This window comes from Lissotriton helveticus, chromosome 3_2 (assembly GCF_964261635.1).
Source record: "Lissotriton helveticus chromosome 3_2, aLisHel1.1, whole genome shotgun sequence".
Taxonomy (NCBI): Eukaryota; Metazoa; Chordata; class Amphibia; order Caudata; family Salamandridae; genus Lissotriton; species Lissotriton helveticus.
Genome location: NC_136062.1, coordinates 299,160,759 through 299,184,317, shown reverse-complemented (window position 1 = coordinate 299,184,317; position 23,559 = coordinate 299,160,759). Strand labels below are relative to the sequence as shown.

At 45.8% G+C, this 23,559-nt stretch overlaps 1 protein-coding gene across 1 annotated transcript; it reads left to right on the top strand.

Annotated features, from left to right (window-relative positions):
• The first annotated feature begins 20,225 nt into the window (after positions 1 to 20,225).
• Positions 20,226 to 23,258, top strand: FSHB (follicle stimulating hormone subunit beta). Its single transcript, XM_078684648.1, has 2 exons — positions 20,226 to 20,384; positions 23,028 to 23,258. Exons 1-2 carry the CDS (start codon positions 20,226 to 20,228, stop codon positions 23,256 to 23,258), a joined length of 390 nt encoding a protein of 129 aa, XP_078540774.1.
• The last annotated feature ends 301 nt before the right edge of the window (positions 23,259 to 23,559 follow it).

Genomic DNA, 23,559 nt, shown 5'->3' with positions numbered 1-23,559 from the left:
CCCCAATGGCGCCCCGGTGCTGTAGCAGAATTGATGTTCGAGGGTCACCGCTGCCGGAGTAGGCGTAACGTGCAACAATCAAAGACCACCAAGACAATGAGTCTCAGTAATCGCCGGCCCCGGGTGCAGTGGGCCAGTAAACGCACAGCGGCGTGGGGTGGAGATCAGGTATGCCCAGGAATAATTATGGGAAGAAGGTTTCTAACAGTAGAAGAGGTGGAGGCCCAAGATGATGATGCAGCCCCCATGAAGAGGAACAGATGCAGGGGAGAGCACCACACAGGCAGGTAGGGTGAGAAAATTGCACGCTTCAAAAGCCCACAGTAGAAAGGGAAGCAGTCCGAGGCAGCGGGCGCCCATGGAGTAGCGTTTCAGCCCTTCACTTGAAGTCAAGGATGCTCCTGCCACCGCACAATGCAGCTCGGCGGCCGGGAAATCCCCAGAGGCAGCAGGTACATGATGGGATGTACGCCGCAGGGGTCAGTAAATCGCCAGCGGCGGTGCAGAGCAAACACCCCAAGTAGCGCCCTCAGTGCGTGGACTGTTAGGAAGGCCAAAAGAGCCGCGCAGCACTCAGCTCAGTCGTCAATAATTTCCAGAAATCGGGACACTCACGTGTCAGTTGACAATGCCCCAGACGCGGAGATTAGGCAGCAGTTTAAAGTCAGTCGCGGCTCCTCTATGGGGGTGTTTGGGTGCCGCCCCCCTGCTTTCTCGCCGTGCGAGAAGGCAGAAACAAATGGTAGTTATTACCTTAATTACCATTTGTTTCTGCCTTCTCGCACAGCAAGAAAGCAGAAGTTCCTTGTTGGGAGTGGGCGGTGTTACTCGAGGGCAGGGGGGAGTGTCTTGCCCACTGTTGTTAATACTGTCTCTTTGGGCAGTCTAAGGCCGCCCAAACAAACAGTATTAACAACAGTGGACAAGCCGCTCCCCCCTGCCCTCGAGTAACACCGCCCACTGTCCCTGTTCTCTCTATATGCTGCCAAAAAACAAAACAAAGGCCAGTAGTGGATACCCTTAACTGGGGATTATTGTGGTCACCTTATGAACAAAACATAACGGTCCAAATTACGTCATAAGTACAAATTTTTATTATTTTCTTTAGTTTAACTTTCTATTAGTAAATTATTTCACAAGTTAATTGTGCATGTATAAACATTTCAAACGTTAGACATAACAACACAAAAATCTTATTACATATTTACAATTTTACACTTTGCACACATCCTCTAAAGCATTCATTCTACATTCATCCAACTATACACACATACAATAAAACACCTTTTGTCAAAAAGAGCAATTGGAATGAACAATAAATGATAATCCCTATTTGTATTTAGTAAATGTTTTCAATTAAATGTCTGGAACATTAATTCTTTTTAAGGAAAACCAAAACCTTATTGTAAACAATTTAGTCATATGACAAAAGAGTTCAGTCACTCCTATTGAAGGTCAAAAAGGTCGACGCGTTTCAAACCCCCAATTCTGGGGTTCTCATCAGGACCAATCTTTTTCTTGTAAAGTCACTCAATGGCCATGCGTGTTTCTGCAGGACATTCGACAGGTACACAATGACGCTCTTTACAGTGGCGCAGGGTCTCCCGGTTAACGGTCGCTCGTGTTACATGTCCGCTCGAATTTGGAAGTCTATTCCGTGTGCTTCAATTAGTGGATTAATCTCCGGGACAGAAAGCCGATAGCTTCTTACACTGCTGCACTCAGGAAGCGTCTCTATATGCTGCAGCATGCAGAGAGAAAATGACGCTGGTGGAGCAGCAGCCTCACCAATCAAAAACGCTGTGCTGGAGAGGAGGGAGGCTGCCTGCAGCCTTCCTGATGACGACGAGCCCAGAGGTATTCAAACGCAGCAACAGCGGGAGGTGGGAGTCAGGAGTCTCGGGAAGGTATGTTTTTTTTACTTTTATTATTTATTGCGCCTCTCCCAACCCCTCCACGGCATGACAACCCCATTTCCACCACCCCCCCAGCCGCCCGTAATGCCGGCCCCGACTGGTCAAAGGTTAGCATGGTTGGCGTGAAATAGGTTTCCATTTGGTGGCTTTAGAAGACAAATAGGTCCGCAACAGGGTTTCTTGTCCAAAGGTTGCTTGCTTGTCCCAGGGCACATTCTGACGCTCAGCCCCTGCTGCATTGGAAGCAGCAAGCAAACAGCGGTGTAGTATAGAGGAGACACGGGCGCCACTCCAATAGAGTCACAGCTGCAAAAATAACTGATCACGCTTTGCCATCAATCACGAGGCGCTACAAGAACATAGCTCCCTCAGCTCTGTCACTTTAACCATCGTGGGGGCTGAGGGTACCTCTCGCCTTTGTTACCATGCATATATACATGTCCAAGCTGCTTTGCCACAAGACATATTCAAGTGATCTGCAATGAGACGCGGCGGGAGAGCATTAAAAATGTATGGGAACTGTGATCTTGAATGCAACTCAAGGTCAATGTTGCAGTCTAGGAAGAGTAGTTTGTATAAAAAAGTATGGGGACTGTTATCAAATTAAAATGTTGGGAATGTCGTTCCCATTAGATCCCGTCTACTTTGACCTCTGGATTACGCCATGGGTGATGTAAGCCCTCACATGTGTATAGTGTCCCATCTTTCGGTGCTCACATGCATTCACTTGTTATGCATGCACTAGTGACACAGGTTACAATGCACGTGCATTGCTGCATGGTCTTTCTTTTTTTAACCCTATGTCTTTTAACCCTCCACGCTCCACCACTACTGCCCGGTAGCAGCCGCTACCGGTTAAAGTGCTGGCGGGCCGCTCAGTCTCCTCCCAAACAGGGATGAGGCACAGCGCCACTTGTGAGCCCCGGAGCTCAATTTTCAGCAGCAGCTGCATTAGGCTCCAGGTCACCCCCACTGGCAGCAGAGTCCTGACCTGGAGATGCGCACAGCGAGCAACGGTTCTCGAGGCTCACACCAGAGCAGGAGGATGCATAGAGGAACAGGCGGCAGGCTCTGGAAAACAGGATCAGTTGGCAGGAAGAAGGATGAATGCGGGATTATGCCGCCAAGCGTCCAGAGCCTCACGTTCTTGCAGCCATCTTGGTCGTGCGCCACCAAGCGCCCCCATTTTGTGGCATTTTTTGTCTCTACAAAAAGCCTTTTCTGCTTACCTCCAAAAAACAGCTTCTGCCTGAAAAACTGATCTTTTATTAGTCATATTTAGCCTAGCCATTAAGGGTCGACGTCCTTCAACCTCAACTTTAAGCAGATGAGTGAAGATGCCTATTTCCCTTGCTTATCAAAAGACAAAATGTTCTTTGCTTTTCATAATTTAGAGTCAATCCACAAGGGGAGTGACTTCTTCTCGGGCTGGATTTAAAGGAGCCTTCCTTTTTGTGGCATCCTTCCCACACACCTTCTTTTTCCAATACAGATTACAAACAGGAGAACAGATTACTTTTTACTTTTGGGCAAGCAGCATTGCCAGTAATTTATTTTTGTTACTTAATTTGATAAATTTGACATCTGGGTGGCACAACGTTCTAGTGTACTATGAGTTTCTATGGTAATTTTCTTCAAAGAAAGCTTTGTTATATGCTCACTTTCGTTAAGACCTGAGCTGCTCCACAAACCCCAGAGCTGAAAAATAAAACGGTAATAAAGTTTATTTATTACCTTTTTATTTTTCAGTAACCCGTCCTGAACTAAGGGGGTCATTAGGATGACGTGCAGACTTAGTCCGCCCACCATCCTATCAGACTACGGGATCGCCCGCCATAAGGGCGGGGGTCCCGTGGGGGGTATTAGGATGTGCCCGCCACAGTGGCTGGCGCATCCTGCATTTTTAACATTGTGGAGGGCGGTGCTCTCAGCACCGCCCACCACAATGCTAAAAATACATGTAATCCCTTTGCATACACAAAGCGGCAGGCACCGCGCGGTGCCTGCCGCATTGTGTATGCAAATGCAGGGGGTACAACAGGTACCCCCCATGTGCACCCCCACCTCGCCTTCACCATGGGGGCCCGCAGGGGGCCCCCAAAGTGAAGACTGCCTGCCTTTCCGTGGCAGCATTGCCACCACGGAAAGGCATCTCCCAAAGCCCATACTAATATCGATGGCGGTGTCTGATATACACCGCCACCATATTAAACCTTTTCCACCCCGGTCGCAAGACGACCGGGGCGGAAAAGCGGCGGACGGTGTTTCCGTCCGCCGCGGTCACCCCGCCATAGTAATATGGAAGGGGGAAATGGGTGGCGGGCGGGCAAGGATGTCTGGCGGATCGCCACTGCCCGCATGGCAGTGGCGATCCACCAGACATCCTAATGTGCCCCTTGGTGTCAGGACCGGGTGGGGGCTGCGCCACCTAGTGGCAGAAGTAGAGAGCTAAGCGCTTTAAAATGCACATGTCTCTTTGGCCGACCGTCTTGGTTGGCCATCCAGACATGCGCCTTTTAAAGTTCTCTAACCCAGCTGTCAAGCTGGGTTAGAGAAAGTGCAGGCTTCCATTGCTCTTAGGAGTGCTGAGGGAAGCCGCTCTATTCAATGTTGGTGCTGATTTCATGCTGTGATAGGAGCGCCAGGATTGGGTAGTACAGTTTCGGGAATCTGGGGCTACCCGAAGAAGATGCCGGAGGGAGGAGGGAGGAGGACATCGCCCTGGAAAGAAAGGAAAAAGGGAAGTTTATTTTATTTTTTATTTTTTTTTTTAGGCCCCCGCTCCTCACCCTTGGTACATGCCAGCCGCCACTGGTTAGGACTACATGAGGAAGATGGGCGAGGACAGTAATGCCTGTTTCCGTCCGCCGCGGTCACCCCGCCATAGTAATATGGAAGGGGGAAATGGGTGGCGGGCGGGCAAGGATGTCTGGCGGATCGCCACTGCCCGCATGGCAGTGGCGATCCACCAGACATCCTAATGGGCCCCTTGGTGTCAGGACCGGGTGGGGGCTGCGCCACCTAGTGGCAGAAGTAGAGAGCTAAGCGCTTTAAAATGCACATGTCTCTTTGGCCGACCGTCTTGGTTGGCCATCCAGACATGCGCCTTTTAAAGTTCTCTAACCCAGCTGTCAAGCTGGGTTAGAGAAAGTGCAGGCTTCCATTGCTCTTAGGAGTGCTGAGGGAAGCCGCTCTATTCAATGTTGGTGCTGATTTCATGCTGTGATAGGAGCGCCAGGATTGGGTAGTACAGTTTCGGGAATCTGGGGCTACCCGAAGAAGATGCCGGAGGGAGGAGGGAGGAGGACATCGCCCTGGAAAGAAAGGAAAAAGGAAAGTTTATTTTATTTTTATTTTATTTTTTTAGGCCCCCGCTCCTCACCCTTGGTACATGCCAGCCGCCACTGGTTAGGACTACATGAGGAAGATGGGCGAGGACAGTAATGCCTGGATTCCTTAATGGTAATCTTCAATAATCCGAGTCATGTTCTTCCTTGTCACAGTCCTATCTTTTTTCCTCCCTCCAGAAGAAGAAAATTAGTTTTATGAGAAGCGAAGAAAAAAAAATCATTTGGAGAGATTGGTATACCAGAGAGCATTTGATGCATGTACCTGCCTTTCGACCATATTACAGGAAGTCCTGTGACTCTGAGAAAAAGAGAGGCTTGCAAAATGGATTTTATTGCTGTGAGGAAATCCTAAAAAACCCATAGCTCATTTTTGTGAGGACTGGGATGAGGAAAACTATGACTCAGAGAAATGAAGATTAAAGGTAAGTAATCCAGGCATTACCACCAGTCAGCAGCCTCGCCAGTATGTTAGCTTCGGACTGTATATGCATCCATTAACAGCATTCCCATACAAAAAGAAATACTGCTAAATACATGCATTGAAAGTCTTATAGCTGGGTAGAGTTGGTTGGGGATAAACAAGGCAAATGCTAATATGCCTGTGATGCATTTCTGAAAAATAGCTTTTTTATCAGAGATGAACAACGATGGCTTCATCCTTTATATAGGCTGGGCAGGTACAGCTGCTCTCCATCACACAATGAAACTGAAACAACAGACAGCACTATTACTCCAACCATATTTGCGTGGGACATCCTGTGCTGAGATAAGGCTGGAACCAGAGCCAAAAACACTGAGTGGAGCCACTATATTTAAAGTAAACTACAAACCAGTCTTGTATCGATTCCCATTCAAGCGCATATGCCTACTACAGACAATGAGTCAATTTTCCAATTGAAGTTTCAGAGCTACTGTAAAACAGCCGGGACATAATTCTGAGAAAAGCCATAAAAAGGATATAGCTAGAAGACACAGAGTCAAAAGAAAATCCATAATAAGTGATGCAATTCCAAAATTGTATAATTTATGCTGGGCACATTATGGGGAAGAGGCAAGCCCTTCCCTTGGGCTTTGCAAAAGAAATAAAAAAGGTGCAGCTGCCAAAAAGGACTTTAGAAAATTAAGACAGGATTATGCTCTTAATGAAAATGGCCTTGATGCATAGATTGTTAGAGCCAGCATCCTCCATTAAGTCATCAGAAGCTCCGTGAATGATGTGGATGTTTGCTGGTATACAGAAGTTAAGGAAGAAAGCAAATGGTCTAGTAGCTTCTTAGGTAAAATGATTAAAGATGTATGGATGCATTATTGTCCCTTGGATATAAATTCAGAAAACCCACACAGCAATGTTTCAAAACATTATGGAGTGCTTGACTTTTATGAGTTGACGGCTTTTATAAGCAAATTTTTTTACTTGGTTATTTGTGACAGTTAATGCCATTCCTCCGTCCATCTGCTCACATGTCACTTGGGTCCCAATCTGGAGACTGCAAAAGCATTGCATTCAGCCAGGATCAGTACAACCTATGGCAAAACACCATGGGTGTTACCTATGCGGTGCTCCAGAAATCACTAACGTTTCCTCATTAAAAAGCAGGATGTTAGGGTCAGTCCTGTGGCCCTTAAAGAAAGGTGGAACACTTTGATCATGACTTTTAAAGAAATTGAGCAAACACAAGGAGATGATGAACAGACCGCTGAAACTTTTCAGACACTTACCCCCAGTCACAGATCTGGGTGGAATCCAATTATTGTTCTTTAGCTCACTTCGCCACCTCAGTTTAGGCCCAGCTATATGCAAAACAGTCTTGAGTCTGTGCCTCATGGGAACAGACCAGCCTGTACTGCCCAGCCAGGTCTTTCCTGAACCGGAAACAAGCATCTGGGACCGGTTTCAGGGCAACACCCCTCATCAGCCAGGCTACCTTGAATCCAGTGGCAAAGTGAACAAGGGACCCACGTCTGGGCACACCCTGCCAACTTAGGGCAAACAAAGGAAACACAAGGAGATGATGAACAGAGTGCTTAAACTTTTCAGACACTCACCCCCCATCACAGATCTGGGTTGAATACATCATCGTTCTTTAGCTCTGTTCGCTACCTCAGTTCAGACTCAGCAATGTGCAAATCAGTCTTGACCCTGTGCCTCATGGGAATAGTTCAGCCCGAACTGCCAAGCAAGGTCTCTCCTGAACCAGAAACAAGCATCCTGGGACCGGTTTCTGGGTAACACCCCTCATCAGCCAGGCTGGCTTGATCCAGTGGTAAAATGAGCAAGGGACCCACGTCTGGACATACCCTGCCAAAAGAAATTGACCAACTAACGCAAGTTAAATGCAGGTTTAAATCCTATCTCTTCTGTGTAAAGTTTAGTATAGTCCAAGAGATTACTTCAGTGGTGTATGGCATGCTTTACAAGAACACCTAACATAGCATAACATGGGGCTGCCAGTTGATTTTATTTCAATAGAATGCCATGTCTAGACTCCTTGCCTCTCTATATGTACTGTAATGTGCTTGGTGTGTTTGCAATTAACCAGTCACACACACCAAATAACTGTGATTTCTAAATGAAATGGTCAGAACATTAACCTAGCACACACAGTGAGAAAGCAATCGTATAGGCCTGCCTGGTGGTAGTACGAACAGTGGACAGCTATTGCTACACCGCCAATCTTCCCAGCCTTCCCCCATTGCAATCCTTGGGGTCAGGGATCTCCAGGGGTCGCAAATGAGCTACTATAGTTAATGGTGTGACAGGCCATAGCCAACCTAATGTAACCTTTCAGCCACTACCATCAACAACTACCTCGAGCAACTCATTGATGTTTCTCCTTCCTGGAGATCACCTTTCCTTTTGTGCCTCTCGAGTAGCTTCTGCAATTAAGGGCAGCCCTGCTCTCTGCTCTTTCAACACAGTTTATGCAGCTCTCATGTGACTGTCAGCTTCACGTGTTAGATGGTTACAGCCAGTGTGTAGCCTCATTATGCTAATGTACTGCTTGGACATACCGCTGACCATTACATGAGAGGAAGTGGCGGGAGCAAAGAGGGCCTACATCTTAAGCCTTTACTAAAGTAGAACCCTCTTGTGAACTTACCTGAGGATTATAATATTTAAGATCCCTTTAATACCTGACTCCCTACCCTTAATCCGGCTGTCTACCCATTCTACTCCACTGGTTGACCCACTCTCATCTTCACTTCACTGTGTGATAGCACCGAATTCTCCACGCTGTTTTAGGGGAACACCCTTTTCCCAAACTAACTTCACATTTTCAGGAATATGTCCTGGGTAGTAAAACGCTGTGTTTTGCTGTCACCTTACAGATGATCTGCCAAGGCTCCAAGACAGCCATGAGGGCTGTAGATGGTCTTGCAAGCAGTGTCAGCTTGACCAACTCAGGACCTAGGTTACCTTTGCAGTACAGCTGATTACCTATGAAGTGCTGACAGCCCTAGAGGGATTCACAAGAAGTGGGACTTCATGGTCTCACTCCCTCTTCTACCAGAGCTGGCTGAATGCAGTTCATGCTGGCAATGGGAATGTCCCAAAAAGATTTGGAAATCTTGGCTGTTCTGGTTGCCTTCAGCGCTGGGAATGGGTGTTCAATGTGTTCCTCATAGATGTCTGCAAGGTGAAATGGCCTCCCAATCTCCTTACCTACAGCATAAAAAACAAACCACATAAATCATAATCAAATTAGGCCTTCTAAGGAGTAATACACGTGTTGTATAAATAACCATACAACAGTAGAGCGAATTTACTTTTTAGGCTAGTTGCACAAGAAATGTATCAATATTGTTGAAGTATTACAGTGACTACTCCAACAGGGTTTCACTTCGATGTGCTGTAGCGTGCATATGTGGTAACTCTTAGATGAGTGTACATTGGTGCCTGAGTGTGTGACCCATATGAAGATACTTACCTTTTCTGTGTACTTAAGTTTGTGTAGGAATGGCTTCTTTCTGGCATGTGCGATGTCCTGGCTTCCACCCAATGCAGCCATTCACCCAGTATCAAAGACAACCATAGGTGTACTTTAGTGGGGCTTTTGGGTGACAGAAAGTGTCTGCCACCTTCTAGAAAGGATATATTATCTGATTTCAGAACTATGCCTCACTACCACAGAGCTAGTATTAAGCTTCCCAGAAAAGCCTACATAAGGCGGTGAGCACACTCTATATGTTGGATGCCGCAACTGCCACATGCACACGCTGTAGGATTGTGAGCCTCCACTCTGCAGAGGAGCAAACAGTATGACCTCAGGTTCTAACGCATGTGTAGGGTCCCTTTGCATGAAGCGGCGTGTCTTCTTTGCAGACAGTGGTTTCGCATATCGCGTTATCCTATTCTGCTTCAAGACAATGGTTGTAGCACTGCCAAAGCAGACACAGGCTACACCTTGGACAAAGGAATTTTAAATGAGGCATGTCCTACCACCACCTCCTCTGCAAATTTTTGAGTTCCATCAGCCCTCTGAGGCCTACGAACTCGAAAACATTGCACCATAACATAGCTGAGGCCACCAACAACCAACATCGTGTACAGCCCTATGTTTAAAAACGGTCATGCTTCCAGCACCACTCACTGGCCAATGACATATTGCAACAATTTGAGAGCGGAAATAAGCATGTCATTCAGCACCAGAGTGACCCAAGGGGTGAACGAGTGCTTTACAAACACACGGCATGTTATGAAAGAACTTTGCTTAATATTATATATTTTAGCAGCAAGTGCAACCTCTGACACATGCCATTGTGGTGTCCTGCAGATCTTGTTCATGTCCACATTTTCATCAGCGCTAGCTCACAATAACAAACTTGAAGTGGCCATAAAAGCACACCCTCCGTTCACGGGAGTGCCTCATTCTTATGACAGAGGTGTAATGCAGTCCCTTGCACCCCCTGTAGTGCGGGGGGGGGGCAACCCTCCAGGCCCCTCCCAACCCTCCAATGTGGCCCCATGCAGCCCAAGGTCAACGAACATCAAGGTGAGATATAGGAATCTCCCATTCAGCTGGGGAGTGGGGTGCGTCATGTTATGTTACGCCACTGCGCAATGACTAAACGATGTCACTATCAATTTCAGTGCCCATGCACCCATCATCAGATCAAGAAACACTATGAAATGTTAAATGTTGGTGACTGTTAGAGAATCAAGACTAACAATGTAACTGCCCTTTTCCCTAAACTAGAAGCCCCTTTTCAGGTTAATTTTCTCTGTAATAGTGTATAGTTGTGGTTTTCTGAGCCTCAATATGTTAATGTTTTCAGCTAGTTAATGCTTTTATTTTTCTATTCCATTTGTCTGGACATTAGTGACTTGACGTACAGTTTGGTGGGTGCCAGACATCCGTCAAAAAGCAGCGGAGACCAGTCCACACTGGTTCTGGGATGAATCCTTATTTACCACAAGCATCAGCGAGCTTTGACCTTGGCCTGGATACCAGAGGGGGGGAGGGGGTAGCCACCTGCTCTGCCTCTGTACGTTCATACACAGGTCTGGGTGTTGTGGCAGCTCATGTATTGTATCTTCCACTCCTGCCTGATTAATGATTTCCTCAGAGTGGCGTCTACATAGGACGGTTGTGTGTCACCCAATCAAATATTAGAGTTTACAGAATAGTTATGACCTCAATTCTGAATTTGGAACTCTGTTAAAAAAGCGAACAAGACTAAATAAACAAGAGAAAGTAGGTAAATGATACAAAATCCATTCCACTAAATGTCAAGATCTTTCTAATGGAAGGTTTAATTCCACTGTGTCTAGTCGAGCTTGAGTGGCAAGCTGGCATTGGGAGCTGCTTAATACCCTGCAAATCCCCGGGGTGTAGGTTACAGAACAGGTGATTCAGTATAAAAGGCGCGTCTGCCTCCTGAGGCAGTGCACACGCCATCTCCAGCCAGCAACACAACGCAAGCACAGGTATGGTCATTCGACAGAGATCTGCTCTTTCTAACATAGCGCCCACCTGCAAAGCGTAAGGGTAGATATTAGCATACGCATCTTGGATGTGTGATTGTTGTCTGCTTCTGTTACTGATTAAAAGATTAGGTGCTTTTTTTTTTATAACAAGTAGGCTGGAAGTTCCTTTCCCTTTATTTTCAGGAACAAACCATAGTATGTTTAATTCAAAGAAATATATGCTTTATATAAGATTTTGGGGTCCTTAAGACAGTTATACGCCGTGACAGCGCATGCATTTTACTTACTACGCATGCCTTTACCACGCATTTTTTTTACAACGGATGCATTTACCTTGCATCTGCCTTCATCACGCATAACTTTACTTCGCAGGTAAGCATAAATAAGGTAAGTGGGAAAAAATATATTTATAAATATTTTATCTTTTTTTAAGGGAGGGTAGAACTCCCAATCCCCCATTGTTAAAAATACATTAATTTAATTTTTATCAAGGGGAAAACTCAGAACCCCCCTTTATTAATTACCCTTACCACCCTATGCCCTGACTCAACCCAAAAAACCCAAATCCCCTTACCACCCTGTACCCCTACCCACCCCTAAAGCCCCAAAATACCCGTACCACTCAATACCCCTTACCACCCCATAAACCCCCAAAATACCCTTACTACCCTGTACCCCTACCGACCCTTAAACCCTAACACACCTTTACCACCCTATACCCCTACCCACCTTTAAACCCTAAAATACCCTTACTGCCTTGGGCCCCTATCCATCCATAAAACCCCAAAATACTCTTACCTCAATACCCTTAACCACCCCTTAACCCTAAAATACATTTACACCCTATACCTTTACCCACCCCTAAACCCTAAAAAAATGGTACAAACCAATATCCTTACCCGCCCCTCAACCCTAAAAAAACCCTTAACCCCTGATGCCCTTGCTTACCCCTAACCCCTAAAAATACCCTTACCACTCTATACCCAACCCACCCCTGAACCCTAAAATACCTTTACCACTGTATATCCCTACCCACCCCTAAACCCTAAAAACACCTTACAATCCAATACCCTTACCCTTACCCATCCCTAAAACCTAAAAATATCCTTACCACCCAATACCATTACCCTGCTCTAAACCCTAAAAATACCCTTACCACCCTATTCCCCTACACCATCAAATGCGTGAGCGTGTGCAAATATGTATGTGTATATGTATGTATAGTTATGTATATATGTGTGTGAATATATATATGTATACATATACGCGCACACACATATATATAACTATACACACATATACACATACATATTCACACACTTATACACATTTGATGGTGTAGTGGTGGGTAGGGGAATGGGATGGTAAGGGTATTTTTAGGGTTGAGGGCAGTGTAAGGGTAATGGGTAGGGTATTTGTAGGGTTTAGGGATGGTAATGGGTTTTGGATTGGAAGGGTGTTTTTAGGATTTAGGGATGGGTAAGGGTATTAGAGTGTAAGGGTGTCTTTAGGGTTTAGGAGTGGGTAAGGGTGTTGGGCTTTATTAAGGGTGTTTTAGGGTTTAGGGGTGAATAAGGATATTGGGTTTGTAAAGTTACTTACCTTAAATAGTCTTATCCTTCGTGGTAATGGTACGGGAGGTACACAAATCCCCAAAATGCATGCGTGGTAAATGCATGCGTAGTAACAGGTGCGTTTTAATGGCACTGTGTGGTAATTGTCGCGTTGTAAAGGCTGTTTCCCTGCAACCCACTCTACTTAGGGATTGTCATTTTATACCATTACTACACCAATGCCAAAATGAATGTATTGTGGGTCTGGTAACAAATGCAGGAAAGGTGCACGGATTAAAAGATGATAGGCTGCCATTGAAGCACTGTTGTTCGAGACAAACAGCAAACTCGCTTTATTACAACAGATTTATTTTGTTGAAAGGTGTGTTAGTGCTACGAAGTAGTTGGGATGAAAGTAAGTAAGTAACACGGCATTGAATGACAGGTACTTCTTCCCTTCTCTATGGCCATGTATAACCCCACAGACTTTATGTAGTGTCCCCCTTTTTGACCTTGCTTACTCAGCACTGCATGGGTCTATCCCAGAAATATCAAGAATGCATCCACCTGTGTTAGTCTCTTCCACAGCTGCTAAGCAGTTTACAGGCTAGGTGTAAAACTCTCATCTGACCTCACTGCCAAGCACTCTTGAGCCGGACAGGATGACCTTTAGTTCTAGGTCTTCTTTTTAAAAAAAAAAATTTTTAATTATTCATATTTTTATAGACAGTATACAATCTCAGGCATTGTTGCAGGGTAAACCACGAATGGCTTTTAAACTCGAAGATTCCCAGCTTTGTAACTCGCCTTGGCAGCCGAGAGAGCGTTGGCCCTGACGTTGTCAGACTGCTTTTTAGAGATGGGCGAGCCTGACCGTTTGTGGGGAGAGCTCAGCCAGAGCCGAGCCAGTCAAACCTGAGCCGAGCCTTCACCAAAAAACGGTTTTTTACACCGTGTGCGCAGTCGATCACTAATAATGCCATAAGGGTGCCACTTTTCACCCTTTTGCTCACATTCATTCACTTCTATTTCTCTCTGTAGCACACGTTCTATTTGTTGCTCTTTACCTCTTTTTGTCTCATTTTCTCTTTCCCATCGCCACCTCTGACTTAGCCGCACCAGCTCTCTCTTTTTTGCTTTCACTTTCCTTCTCTCTCCTCTTACCTCGTACTCCCTTTTCCCCTGTTCCCTGGCAGGGTCATGCAATGCTAGCTGCTTCCTTTGCCTTCATTAATTCTTTAGCCGGTTGTGTTACTCGGTACTGTGTGCTTCTTTCCCCTACTTTCATCGCCCAGTTTCTTTTTCTTTGCCGCTTCTCCTTCCGTCCCTGGAAACAGGGCCATCCGGGTTTCAAACAGCTATGCTGGAGGGAGCCCGCTGGAAGCAGCAGAACACTGGCCAGTGCCTAGAGCTCTTGTGTTTTCATTATCCTCACTATCAACCTGCAGAACGCCCGCCGGCGCTGCGGCCTCACTTGTGCCTAGAGGAGCGGCTGCAGGGCTTTCCCCATTTTGAAAATGGGTCATCACAATGCTGGTAGCCCGCAGGGCTGACCTGCCCCACCTCTGCTGCACTCAGGAACTTGCACTAACATAAGAACGTGTATGGAGGGGCGGGAGGCAGGGAGTTTCACCAAAGCTCGGCTCGTTTTTGGCCCGAGAGTCCTGGAGGACGAGTCACAGCGAGCTACTTGGCTCTAAGTAGGCTGGGGACTTTAGTGGCTCCCCCACCTCTATCTACTTCATTTGTTACAAATCCCTGCCCACCCATCAGGCCCGGCAGAACATTTTCTGTTCTTTATCTTTAACAATTGATGTAGGATTGCAGCATTTTTTCTGAGCCTAATTGATTAACTTTCATGGAAAAATCAATGCCTTGGGCTTCTTGAAACGCCCTGGGAGAGGCTGGAAGTCCGGGGGTGGTGGTGGCTGTTGTCATGCACATGTGAAAATCAGGGGTGCCTCTGACATTCCCATTTTATCCAAAGAGGTGCATAAGACCCATTACACAGTACTGAAGAGATGACATACTGGCAGGTCCACTGGAATTATACGATTCAGCAACCAATGAGTTTTCTGCATAATTGTGGATTTAGCCTAATGAAAAAATAATCCTTCATCTACTACATAAATGACACAACAAAAGTAATGTGACTTTATATGTGCCACAAATTGCATGATTTGCCTTTACTTGTTGCGTAATTTAGTGAAACCGGCTTCATGATTTGTTCCTCCTCTGCCGCATAATTCCCAATGGCCCTGCAAATTACAGAAACAATCTGATGGGATTGTGACATCCCAAGAAAAGTTATTGAAAATGTAAATAGAATCATTTTATGTCTTAGTATTGGTTTGCTTTATTTTATTTCCTTATGTGACACTTTTCTAAATGTGAGACATTATATGAAACTGACTCCCACTACCAAACATTTTGACTTCTCTGAAGTGAAAAGACTTTTGCCAAAGTTCACTAACAAAACACAGATGCCGCATGGGCAGGAGCAGTGCAAGTTCCCATTATACAGGGTTGTAAAACCTGTACTGACAGCTCTGAGCCTTGTAAAAATAATTAGAAGGAAGTTAAGGGTCGGACACAACACTTCTGGGCACCGGTGACAGTGCACTTAATCTCTCCTAACAAATTTTCTCTTTATGCCACATGGGCAGATAGAAAGGAAAAATAGCACTCCTGTAACCGCCTTGGGATCTAAACCCATACGATTATATAGTGGGCAGTAGCTGTCAAGATGTTCCTACAATCTGGGGCTTCATGAGTTCAAATACTTCCACTCAACCTTTCATTTCCGACTCAAGAGTGGGACAGCAAGCACCGGAAAAATACCTGTATGTCCTACCATTAATATAAAAATTCTGAGCTGCTAGGTATCCCTGATCTGGAGAAAACAATACTTATTAGAGCTTCAAATAATTGTGATGTTTTAGCAGAGTAGACCGCATAGTCCTCTAATGTTATTAGCTACAATTACTTGCAGCTGTGGAAGGGTGGTGTCCTTTGGTCACAAGTCCTGGCAAATTCAGCTCCACGATTTTCACAACAATGGCTCTACAGAGATGAGAAAGGGGGGTGACTAGAGGACAGTACAAGGACAGAAAACATGATGAAAGGGAAAAGAAAGCTTGGATAAAAGAAAAGATTGGTAAGGAAAGAGGTGGAGGAAATAAGAGTAAAGTAGTAAGTAGAATGGAAGAGAATAAATATGATAGAGTGAGATGATCGGAGAGGAGAGTGATCTGTGCCAAAAAGTAGAGAAGATGAAGACGGTGTTAGAGGTAGATAAAGGATGAGCAAAGTGGGTGACGGGAATAGGATAATTGGTAGTTCTGTACCGAGAAAGGGATTGGAGATGAGTAGAGTAAGAGGAGTAGGGAAGGGTGCAGGTGGAAAATGAGGTTGATAAAGGGTTGGTATGATGAGAAAGGAAGTTTATCAGAGAGAAGGGTGATGGACAAATGATAAAATGTGGTTGGGCAGAGAAGTCGTATTAAGAGGAGAGTAGTAAAACAAAAGAGTGATGGATGTGCAGGGGGATTGAGACAGAGGGTGATGGGCACAGGAAAAACTACTGGGAGAAAGCAAGAGAACAATAAAGAAGAGGGGACATGCCAGTCACAATTTAGAAGAGATCATTCTTTTTTTAATCATAACTATATTTTCGGTCACTTCGATCATAACAAGTGCATTCTTCCAAAATAAATAAAACATATTCATAAAACATCCCATTATTCAGTTTTGAGGCACTCACAGTAGCTGCACATTTCCACTCTGTGCCTCTTAAAATATATTCTACTCAAAGGAATGACAAATGAATATTGGTTGAAAAATTAGCCACTACATTGCCAAGTGCAATCCTCAACCTCAGAAGCTGTACTCTTGCCACAGGGGGCAATGGGCTCACCTTCGATGTCTAACCACTTGCCAACTTGGATTGCTTTTTTATTGTCATTGCACCTTCTTGAACTAAATGGACAGCAGTAGTTATTATCCATAACTACAAACTGTTGTATAGCGCTTTAATATCTATTTAAAATGTGCATGGTTCCTAAATCTTTAAGATCTTCTGTTTGCTGATGAGCACACTCTTTATAAAAAAAAAGGCCTTGGTGCGGCTACTGTTCAAAATGTGGCGAGCTGTCAGTGAAGAACAGGTAGAACACAACAGGATTGCAGAGTCTAATTACACACACCCACATAAGCACAAAGACTCACATAAAAGCATTTTAAGCTTCCATTAGATACAGAAAATCATTATCTGATAGCGAGCAGCAGTCAAGGTAAGGCAGACAGAAGAGGGTAAGGTGGAGAGAGTCAAGATTGAGGTGAAGGGAGAGGAGGTTGAGGTAATAAAGGAGATGGTAAAGCAGGGAGGAGAGTGGGATAAGTGCGAGTTTGGGGGAGAAGGAAGGATAGTGAGGAAGAGAGAGTGCGGGCAGTGAGGTGGAGAGAAAGAAGAGGTGAGCGAGGAAGAGAGTGAGAAAGGCACAGAAGAGAGGGAATGGTAAGGCGAGAAAGAAGGAAGAACAGGAGACAAAAGGATGAGAGAGAAGAGGCGGCACAGTGAGAGGATGGCGAGGTGAAGAGAGAGCGAGGGAGCCGTGGCAAGGCCATCCAGCATGCCCAGACCCAGCTCTCAGACACCTGGAAAATGCTACAAAACTCCATTCATCTCCGTGCCCTCCCATGCTTGTTAAAGTCCCTCCCAGACCGTGAATCCTGGAGCCAGGCCTGCCACCCATCCAGACTGCCCTCACGCCCCTCTACTGGCTCCGGTGATCCTGATGAAACCCTGATGAGACTAGGGAAGAGCCACCCACGCTCTTCTGTCAGACCTCCGAGAATCCCCAGGCACCAGGATAAAAACGTGCGAGCTCCCGTCAGCTGGACCACTGCAGCCAACTGTCTCAGTGGTCGCCATCTTGATGGAGTCAACCTCCACTCCCCGCTCCCATGGTTTTACCACAGAAACTGAAAGATGACTTAATAAGCAGTGAAAGCAGCCGTGTGTTTGTACCCGCTTAGCGCGCTGAGGTGAAATGCAAGAGAAAACAGCATCTACCAAATCACTTATAAATTAAAACAAATCCAATCATTAATGATTACCAATGTTTACATTACTTTGACAAATGGATGAGAAATTGCTGAAAAAGAATGCAAATGTGTGTTCCACCTACAGGCATTCATGGGCATCCGCAGAAATCTTTCCAAGAGGGGGCAAATATTTAACTACATCACCATCCCCCTTGCACCCTTTTCCCCTCTGCCTTGCACCCTTCTGACCCTCCCCCCTTGTGCCCTTTACCCCCTCCCCCTTGCACCCTTCTCCCCCTTCACCCTTGCACCCTTCTCCCCCTCCCCATTGTACCCTACTCCACCTCCGCCTTGCACCCTTTTCTGCCTTGCACCACTCTCCCCTCTCCCTTGCACCCTTCCCCCTCTGCCTTGCACCCTTCTCCCCTCTGTCTTGCACCCTTCTCCCCTCTGCCTTGCACCATTCTCCCCTCTGCCTTGCACCCTTCTCCCCTCTGCCTTGCACCCTTCTCCCCTCTGCCTTGCTCCCTTCTCCCCTCTGCCGTGCACCATTCTCTCCTCTGCCATGCACCTTCTCCCCTCTGCCTTGCACCCTTCTCCCCTCTGCCTTGCACCATTCTCCTTTCAGCCTTGCATCCTTCCCCGTCCCCCTTGTACCCTACTCCCCCTCCGCCTTGCACCCTTTTCTACCTTGCACCATTCCCCCTCTGCCTTGCACCATTCTCCCCTCTGCCTTGCACCATTCTCCCCTCTGCCTTGCATCCTTCTCCCCTCTGCCTTGCACCCTTCTCCACCTTGAACCCATATCCCCCTCTGCCTTGCACCCTTCTCCCCTCTGCCTTGCACCCTTCTCCACCTCTGCCTGGCACCCTTCACCCCCTCCGCCTTGCACCCTTCTCCACCTTGAACCCATATCCCCCTCTGCCTTGCACCCTTCTCCCCTCTGCCTTGCACCCTTCTCCCCCTCCGCCTTGCACCCTTCTCTACCTTGCACCCTTCTCCCCTCTGCCTGGTACCCTTCTCTACCTTGCACCCTTCTCCCCTCTGCCTTGCACCCTTCTCCACCTTGAACCCATATCCCCTCTGCCTTGCACCCTTCTCCCCTCTGCCTTGCACCCTTCTCCCCTCTGCCTTGCACCCTTCTCCCCCTCTCCCTGGCACCCTTCTCCCCCTCCGCCTTGCACCCTTCTCCACCTTGAACCCATATCCCCCTCTGCCTTGCACCCTTCTCCCCTCTGCCTTGCACCCTTCTCCCCCTCCGCCTTACACCCTTCTCTACCTTGCGCCCTCTCCCCTCCGCCTTGCACCCTTCTCCCCTCTGCCTTGCACCCTTCTTACCTTCCTCCTTGTACCCTTCTCCCCCTCTCCCTTGTGCCCTTCTCCACCTTGAACCCATATCCCCCTTTGCCTTGCATCCTTCTCCCCTCTGCCTTGCACCCTTCTCCCCCTCTGCCTGGCACACTTCTCTACCTTGCACCCTTTTCCCCTCTGCCTTGCACCCTTCTCCCCTTACCCCTTGCCCCCTTCTCCCCTCTGCTTTGCACCTTTCTCGCCGTCCCCCTTGCACCCTTCTACCCCTCCCCTTGTACCCTTCTCCACCTCCACCTTGCACCCTTTTCTACCTTGCACCATTTTCCCCTCTGCCTTGCACCCTTCTCCCCTCTGCCTTGCACCCTTCTCCCCTCTGCCTTGCACCCTTCTCCCCTCTGCCTTGCACCCTTCTACCCCTCCCTTTGCACCATTCTCCCCTCTGCCTTGCACCCTTCTCCCCTCCCCTTGCACCCTTCTCCCCTCTGCCTTGCACCCTTCTCCCCTCTGCCTTGCAGCCTTCTCCCCTCCGCCTTGCACCCTTCTCTACCTTATGCCGTTCTCCTCTCTGCCTTGCACCCTTCTCCCCTCTGCCTTGTACCCTTCTCCCCTCTGCCTTGCACCCTTCTCCACTCTGCCTTGCACCCTTCTTCCCCTCCGCCTTGCACCCTTCTCCCCTCTGCCTTGCACCCTTCTCCCGCTCCGCCTTGCACCCTTCTCCCCCTCCGACTTGCACCCTTCTCTACCTTGCACTCTTCTCCCCTCCGCCTTGGACCCTTCTCCTCTCTGCCTTGCACCCTTCTCCCCTCTGCCTTGCACCTTTCTCGGCCACCCCCTGGCACCCTTCCCACCCAATGGAGGGGGCTGCCACCTGGAATAATGGCACAATTTGAAAAGCATGATGGATTAGGGCCTGCCCTGACTGGGCCCACACCGGACGCACTGGCAATCCAGGGGTGGGCAAGTGCCCCCTCTTGCCCCCCTGCGGATGCCCATGCATGCATTATAATTTAATGTGCGATACTTGATAACAGCCTAAGATTCTGCATCTATAAGGTGTAAGCTACAGTTCTTCAAACTAGGGGTTTCTAGGAAGCTAAACTCTGTCTCTTTCTTCACCAGCATGACGGCTGTTAATCACTGCGTGGTACTTCTCGGTTGCTTCGTCACCTGCTGCAGTATGTGCAGACTGTCGAACATCACCATAGTGCTGGAGAAAGAGGAGTGTGGGCTGTGCTTCGAGGTCAATACCACCTGGTGCTCGGGGTACTGCAACACACAGGTGAGGCTCTGAGGAGATGGAGATGAAACTGAAGTCAACAACCGCTGGCAAAGCCAATACCTCTGTCTTGAAAATGCTAATGCTGCAAATACAGACGTGCACTAAAGTTTGTGTCTGTTGAATGCACAAATGTTGTTAGCACATTAATATCAGATCTATTGGCCGGAGCTGAAGAAAAAAGTAGTACAAAAGGAATGCTTTATGTACAGAATGTATTTAGGAAATACATAATTAAATATGGCCAACCGTGTGATGTTTGAGTGCCCTTTCCTGATGTAAAATAGCCCCTCGTATATTTAAATGGAAACACTTCTAAAAGAGTAGAATAATATAAGAAATAGCAAATGGCATTTGGAGAAAGAGTTATACTTCTCCAGGAGGAGCCAAAACCCACGTTGTGTAAATTTTTCACAAATGACAACAATAGACCTAAATAAATAAAAATGAACAAAGAGGAAAAAGGCTGATAATCATCAGAGATACAACAAATTAAAAGTATCATCTTTCTTAAAACACATTTTTAAAGTGTGATGTTGCATACAAACTGAATTAGAGGAAGGCAGTAACAGAACGTCTGCACAAATGGCAGCGGTGCCATCATTCCACCTTAGCATTTCCTTGTCTTAAGTTGAAGGGGGGACAAGGCACCCTTCCAGATAGGAGCATCATGCTGGGAGCAGAGGGACCACCAAGATGGTAAAGAACTAGAATTCCAGTGGTGATCATAACCATCTTTGGGCTATTGCTTCCAAGATAGGCCCGTATGTACGAAAATGTTGTAAAATACTCCTATATTGACATCAAGAGGTTGTGGTGATGTCAAAGCCAAGAGGTTAAAGGACAACTGGTTTATAGATGTTGCCTGAACCCCGTGATGGCAAAGTAGGACCATATTAAATGTGTTACTTACTTGTTATGTATTTGTTATAACATATGATTTCTTTTTTAATAGTAGTAATCTTTAGAAAGATTTGGCGCATTTAAGCGTTATCCTCAGTTTCATTTTAATGTTCGTTGTTTGCCCGATATTACAGGTATGTCAGTCACTGCTTGAGAAATGTGTTTTTTGGGGGGCTTAGATAATGTACTAATATTTTAAATTTAGTTTCATGGAACAATGTCAATTATTACTATAGACATTTTAATTGGAAAGCAACTTTGTAAAAAAAATACAAGTATATGCTAAAATGTGCTCTCCTCCTAGTACATTTGAACTTTTGCTGCATAATTTATATAACTTGTCACATCATTTAGATGACCTTGCCACACAAACTTAGTAGCACTGACAATGGTAAAACTCTGCAAAATGCTTTGGGGATGTCAATATGAAGAAGAAGCATGTATGTCACACGGAATCATGAACAGTTTTCTATAGAATAGAGTTCCCTGTGAAATATGAGCTTTTTTGTACCTCTGCATTTTGTGCATTAAAGGACCCAAAAAGTAATATGTGTGTGTTCTGTGTTTGTATATAAATATATACAGATAGATCGATAGATAGATAGATAGATAGATCGATAGATCGATAGATAGATAGATAGATAGATCGATAGATCGATAGATCGATAGATCGATAGATAGATAGATAGATAGATAGATAGATAGATAGATAGATAGATAGATAGATAGATAGATAGAAACACACACCTATGTACCACATAGAAGATACATGAGGATCTGTACAGGTGCTTGTACTCAGCCATCTCGCTGAAACCAATGCAGTCCTGGCAGAACGTCTGTTCTTGTGGTGACATGCATCCATCCCTCATGCTGCTGTCTGTTTTGTCACAAGAGCTAAAAACCAAATCATATCATCCGCATCTTAGAACATCCCGACTGGCTATCTGGCTATCTCTGGATGCTAGAAGGGGGGTATGTGCAACACACATAGGTGTTCCACACTGGCCTTTCATCTGACGTTTCTGAAAATTACAAAAGATACAAAAGTAAAATGCCTAGCTTCAGATGGTGGAATCATCTGATTCAAGTTCACATAAGACTGACTCTCCTTGCACTCAGAATGGACCTAAAACACACGTTTTACGCTCTTCTTTCCTTCACTACTGTCACTGTTGATTTTCTCCTTTCTGTGTTCCTTCCGTTCAGTATTATCTGTGTCAGTGTAAACATTTCCAATAACTTGTGGCTAGGTTTGCACCAGACAAAATACTTAGAAATGTAAATAAAAAAATTAAATAGCAAACAAATAAGAATTAAAGGTCCAATGTTATGTCCTCAATGTGTAATTGTTATTTGTTCAAACTCCAATTATCTGGGCTAGGTCGAAAAGGCTGCTTATTGATACTGCTCAGACTTGATAGTAAGTACAGTACATGTGCCAGTCTTCTATATATTTACAAAGATATGTACAACATAAGTTTTATTCTTCCTTTAGATGCAAGACAATGGTTGTTGACATGTTTTATAGAGATACAAAAAAATAATTTATGGACACAGATCAATCTTTCACTCAACTGTTAATTATACATGTCAGACATTTTAAAGGCAAAGACAAAGTATTGCTTTAAGAAAGGGATGGGCTAACAATTACTCTATGAAGTAGCCCTGCATTTACTACTATGCTTTCTGTTTGGAATTTTTGGAAATTGTCATTTAAGGCAGATCTTTTTTACTTTCTTTTAGGATCCAGTGATCAAGGATCCACTTGTGCCCTTTGTGCAAAGCTCATGCACCTTCAAGGACATTGTATACAAAACAGTGAGGATACCGAGCTGTGGTGCAGGCACCGCCGAGTCTTACCACTCCTATCCAGTGGCCACCGATTGCCACTGTGGAGCCTGTGACACAGACCACACTGACTGCACCGTCCGAGGCCTAGGACCCAACTATTGCACTTTTAGTCCAATGCAATAAAGGACAACCATGGACATCTGTAAATTGCCTCATCCTCGAGGACCCATCGAGTTTCTCCTTAAAATAATAGACATTATTTATTGTGAAACGGATCACTTTTATATGTAGTAATCTACAGGGAAAAACGGAACGATTCAAAAAAGTAATTTGTTACAATTAGCTTTAATCTATTCAATTTCTTGGTGATGTCTTTGACTCCAAAAAAGCCTTGACGCTCAGTAGATTAAACAATTATATGATAACATACTAGTATACAAATGTAGTTAGGTAATCTTCAAATTTCCATTTCTATGTTTTGATG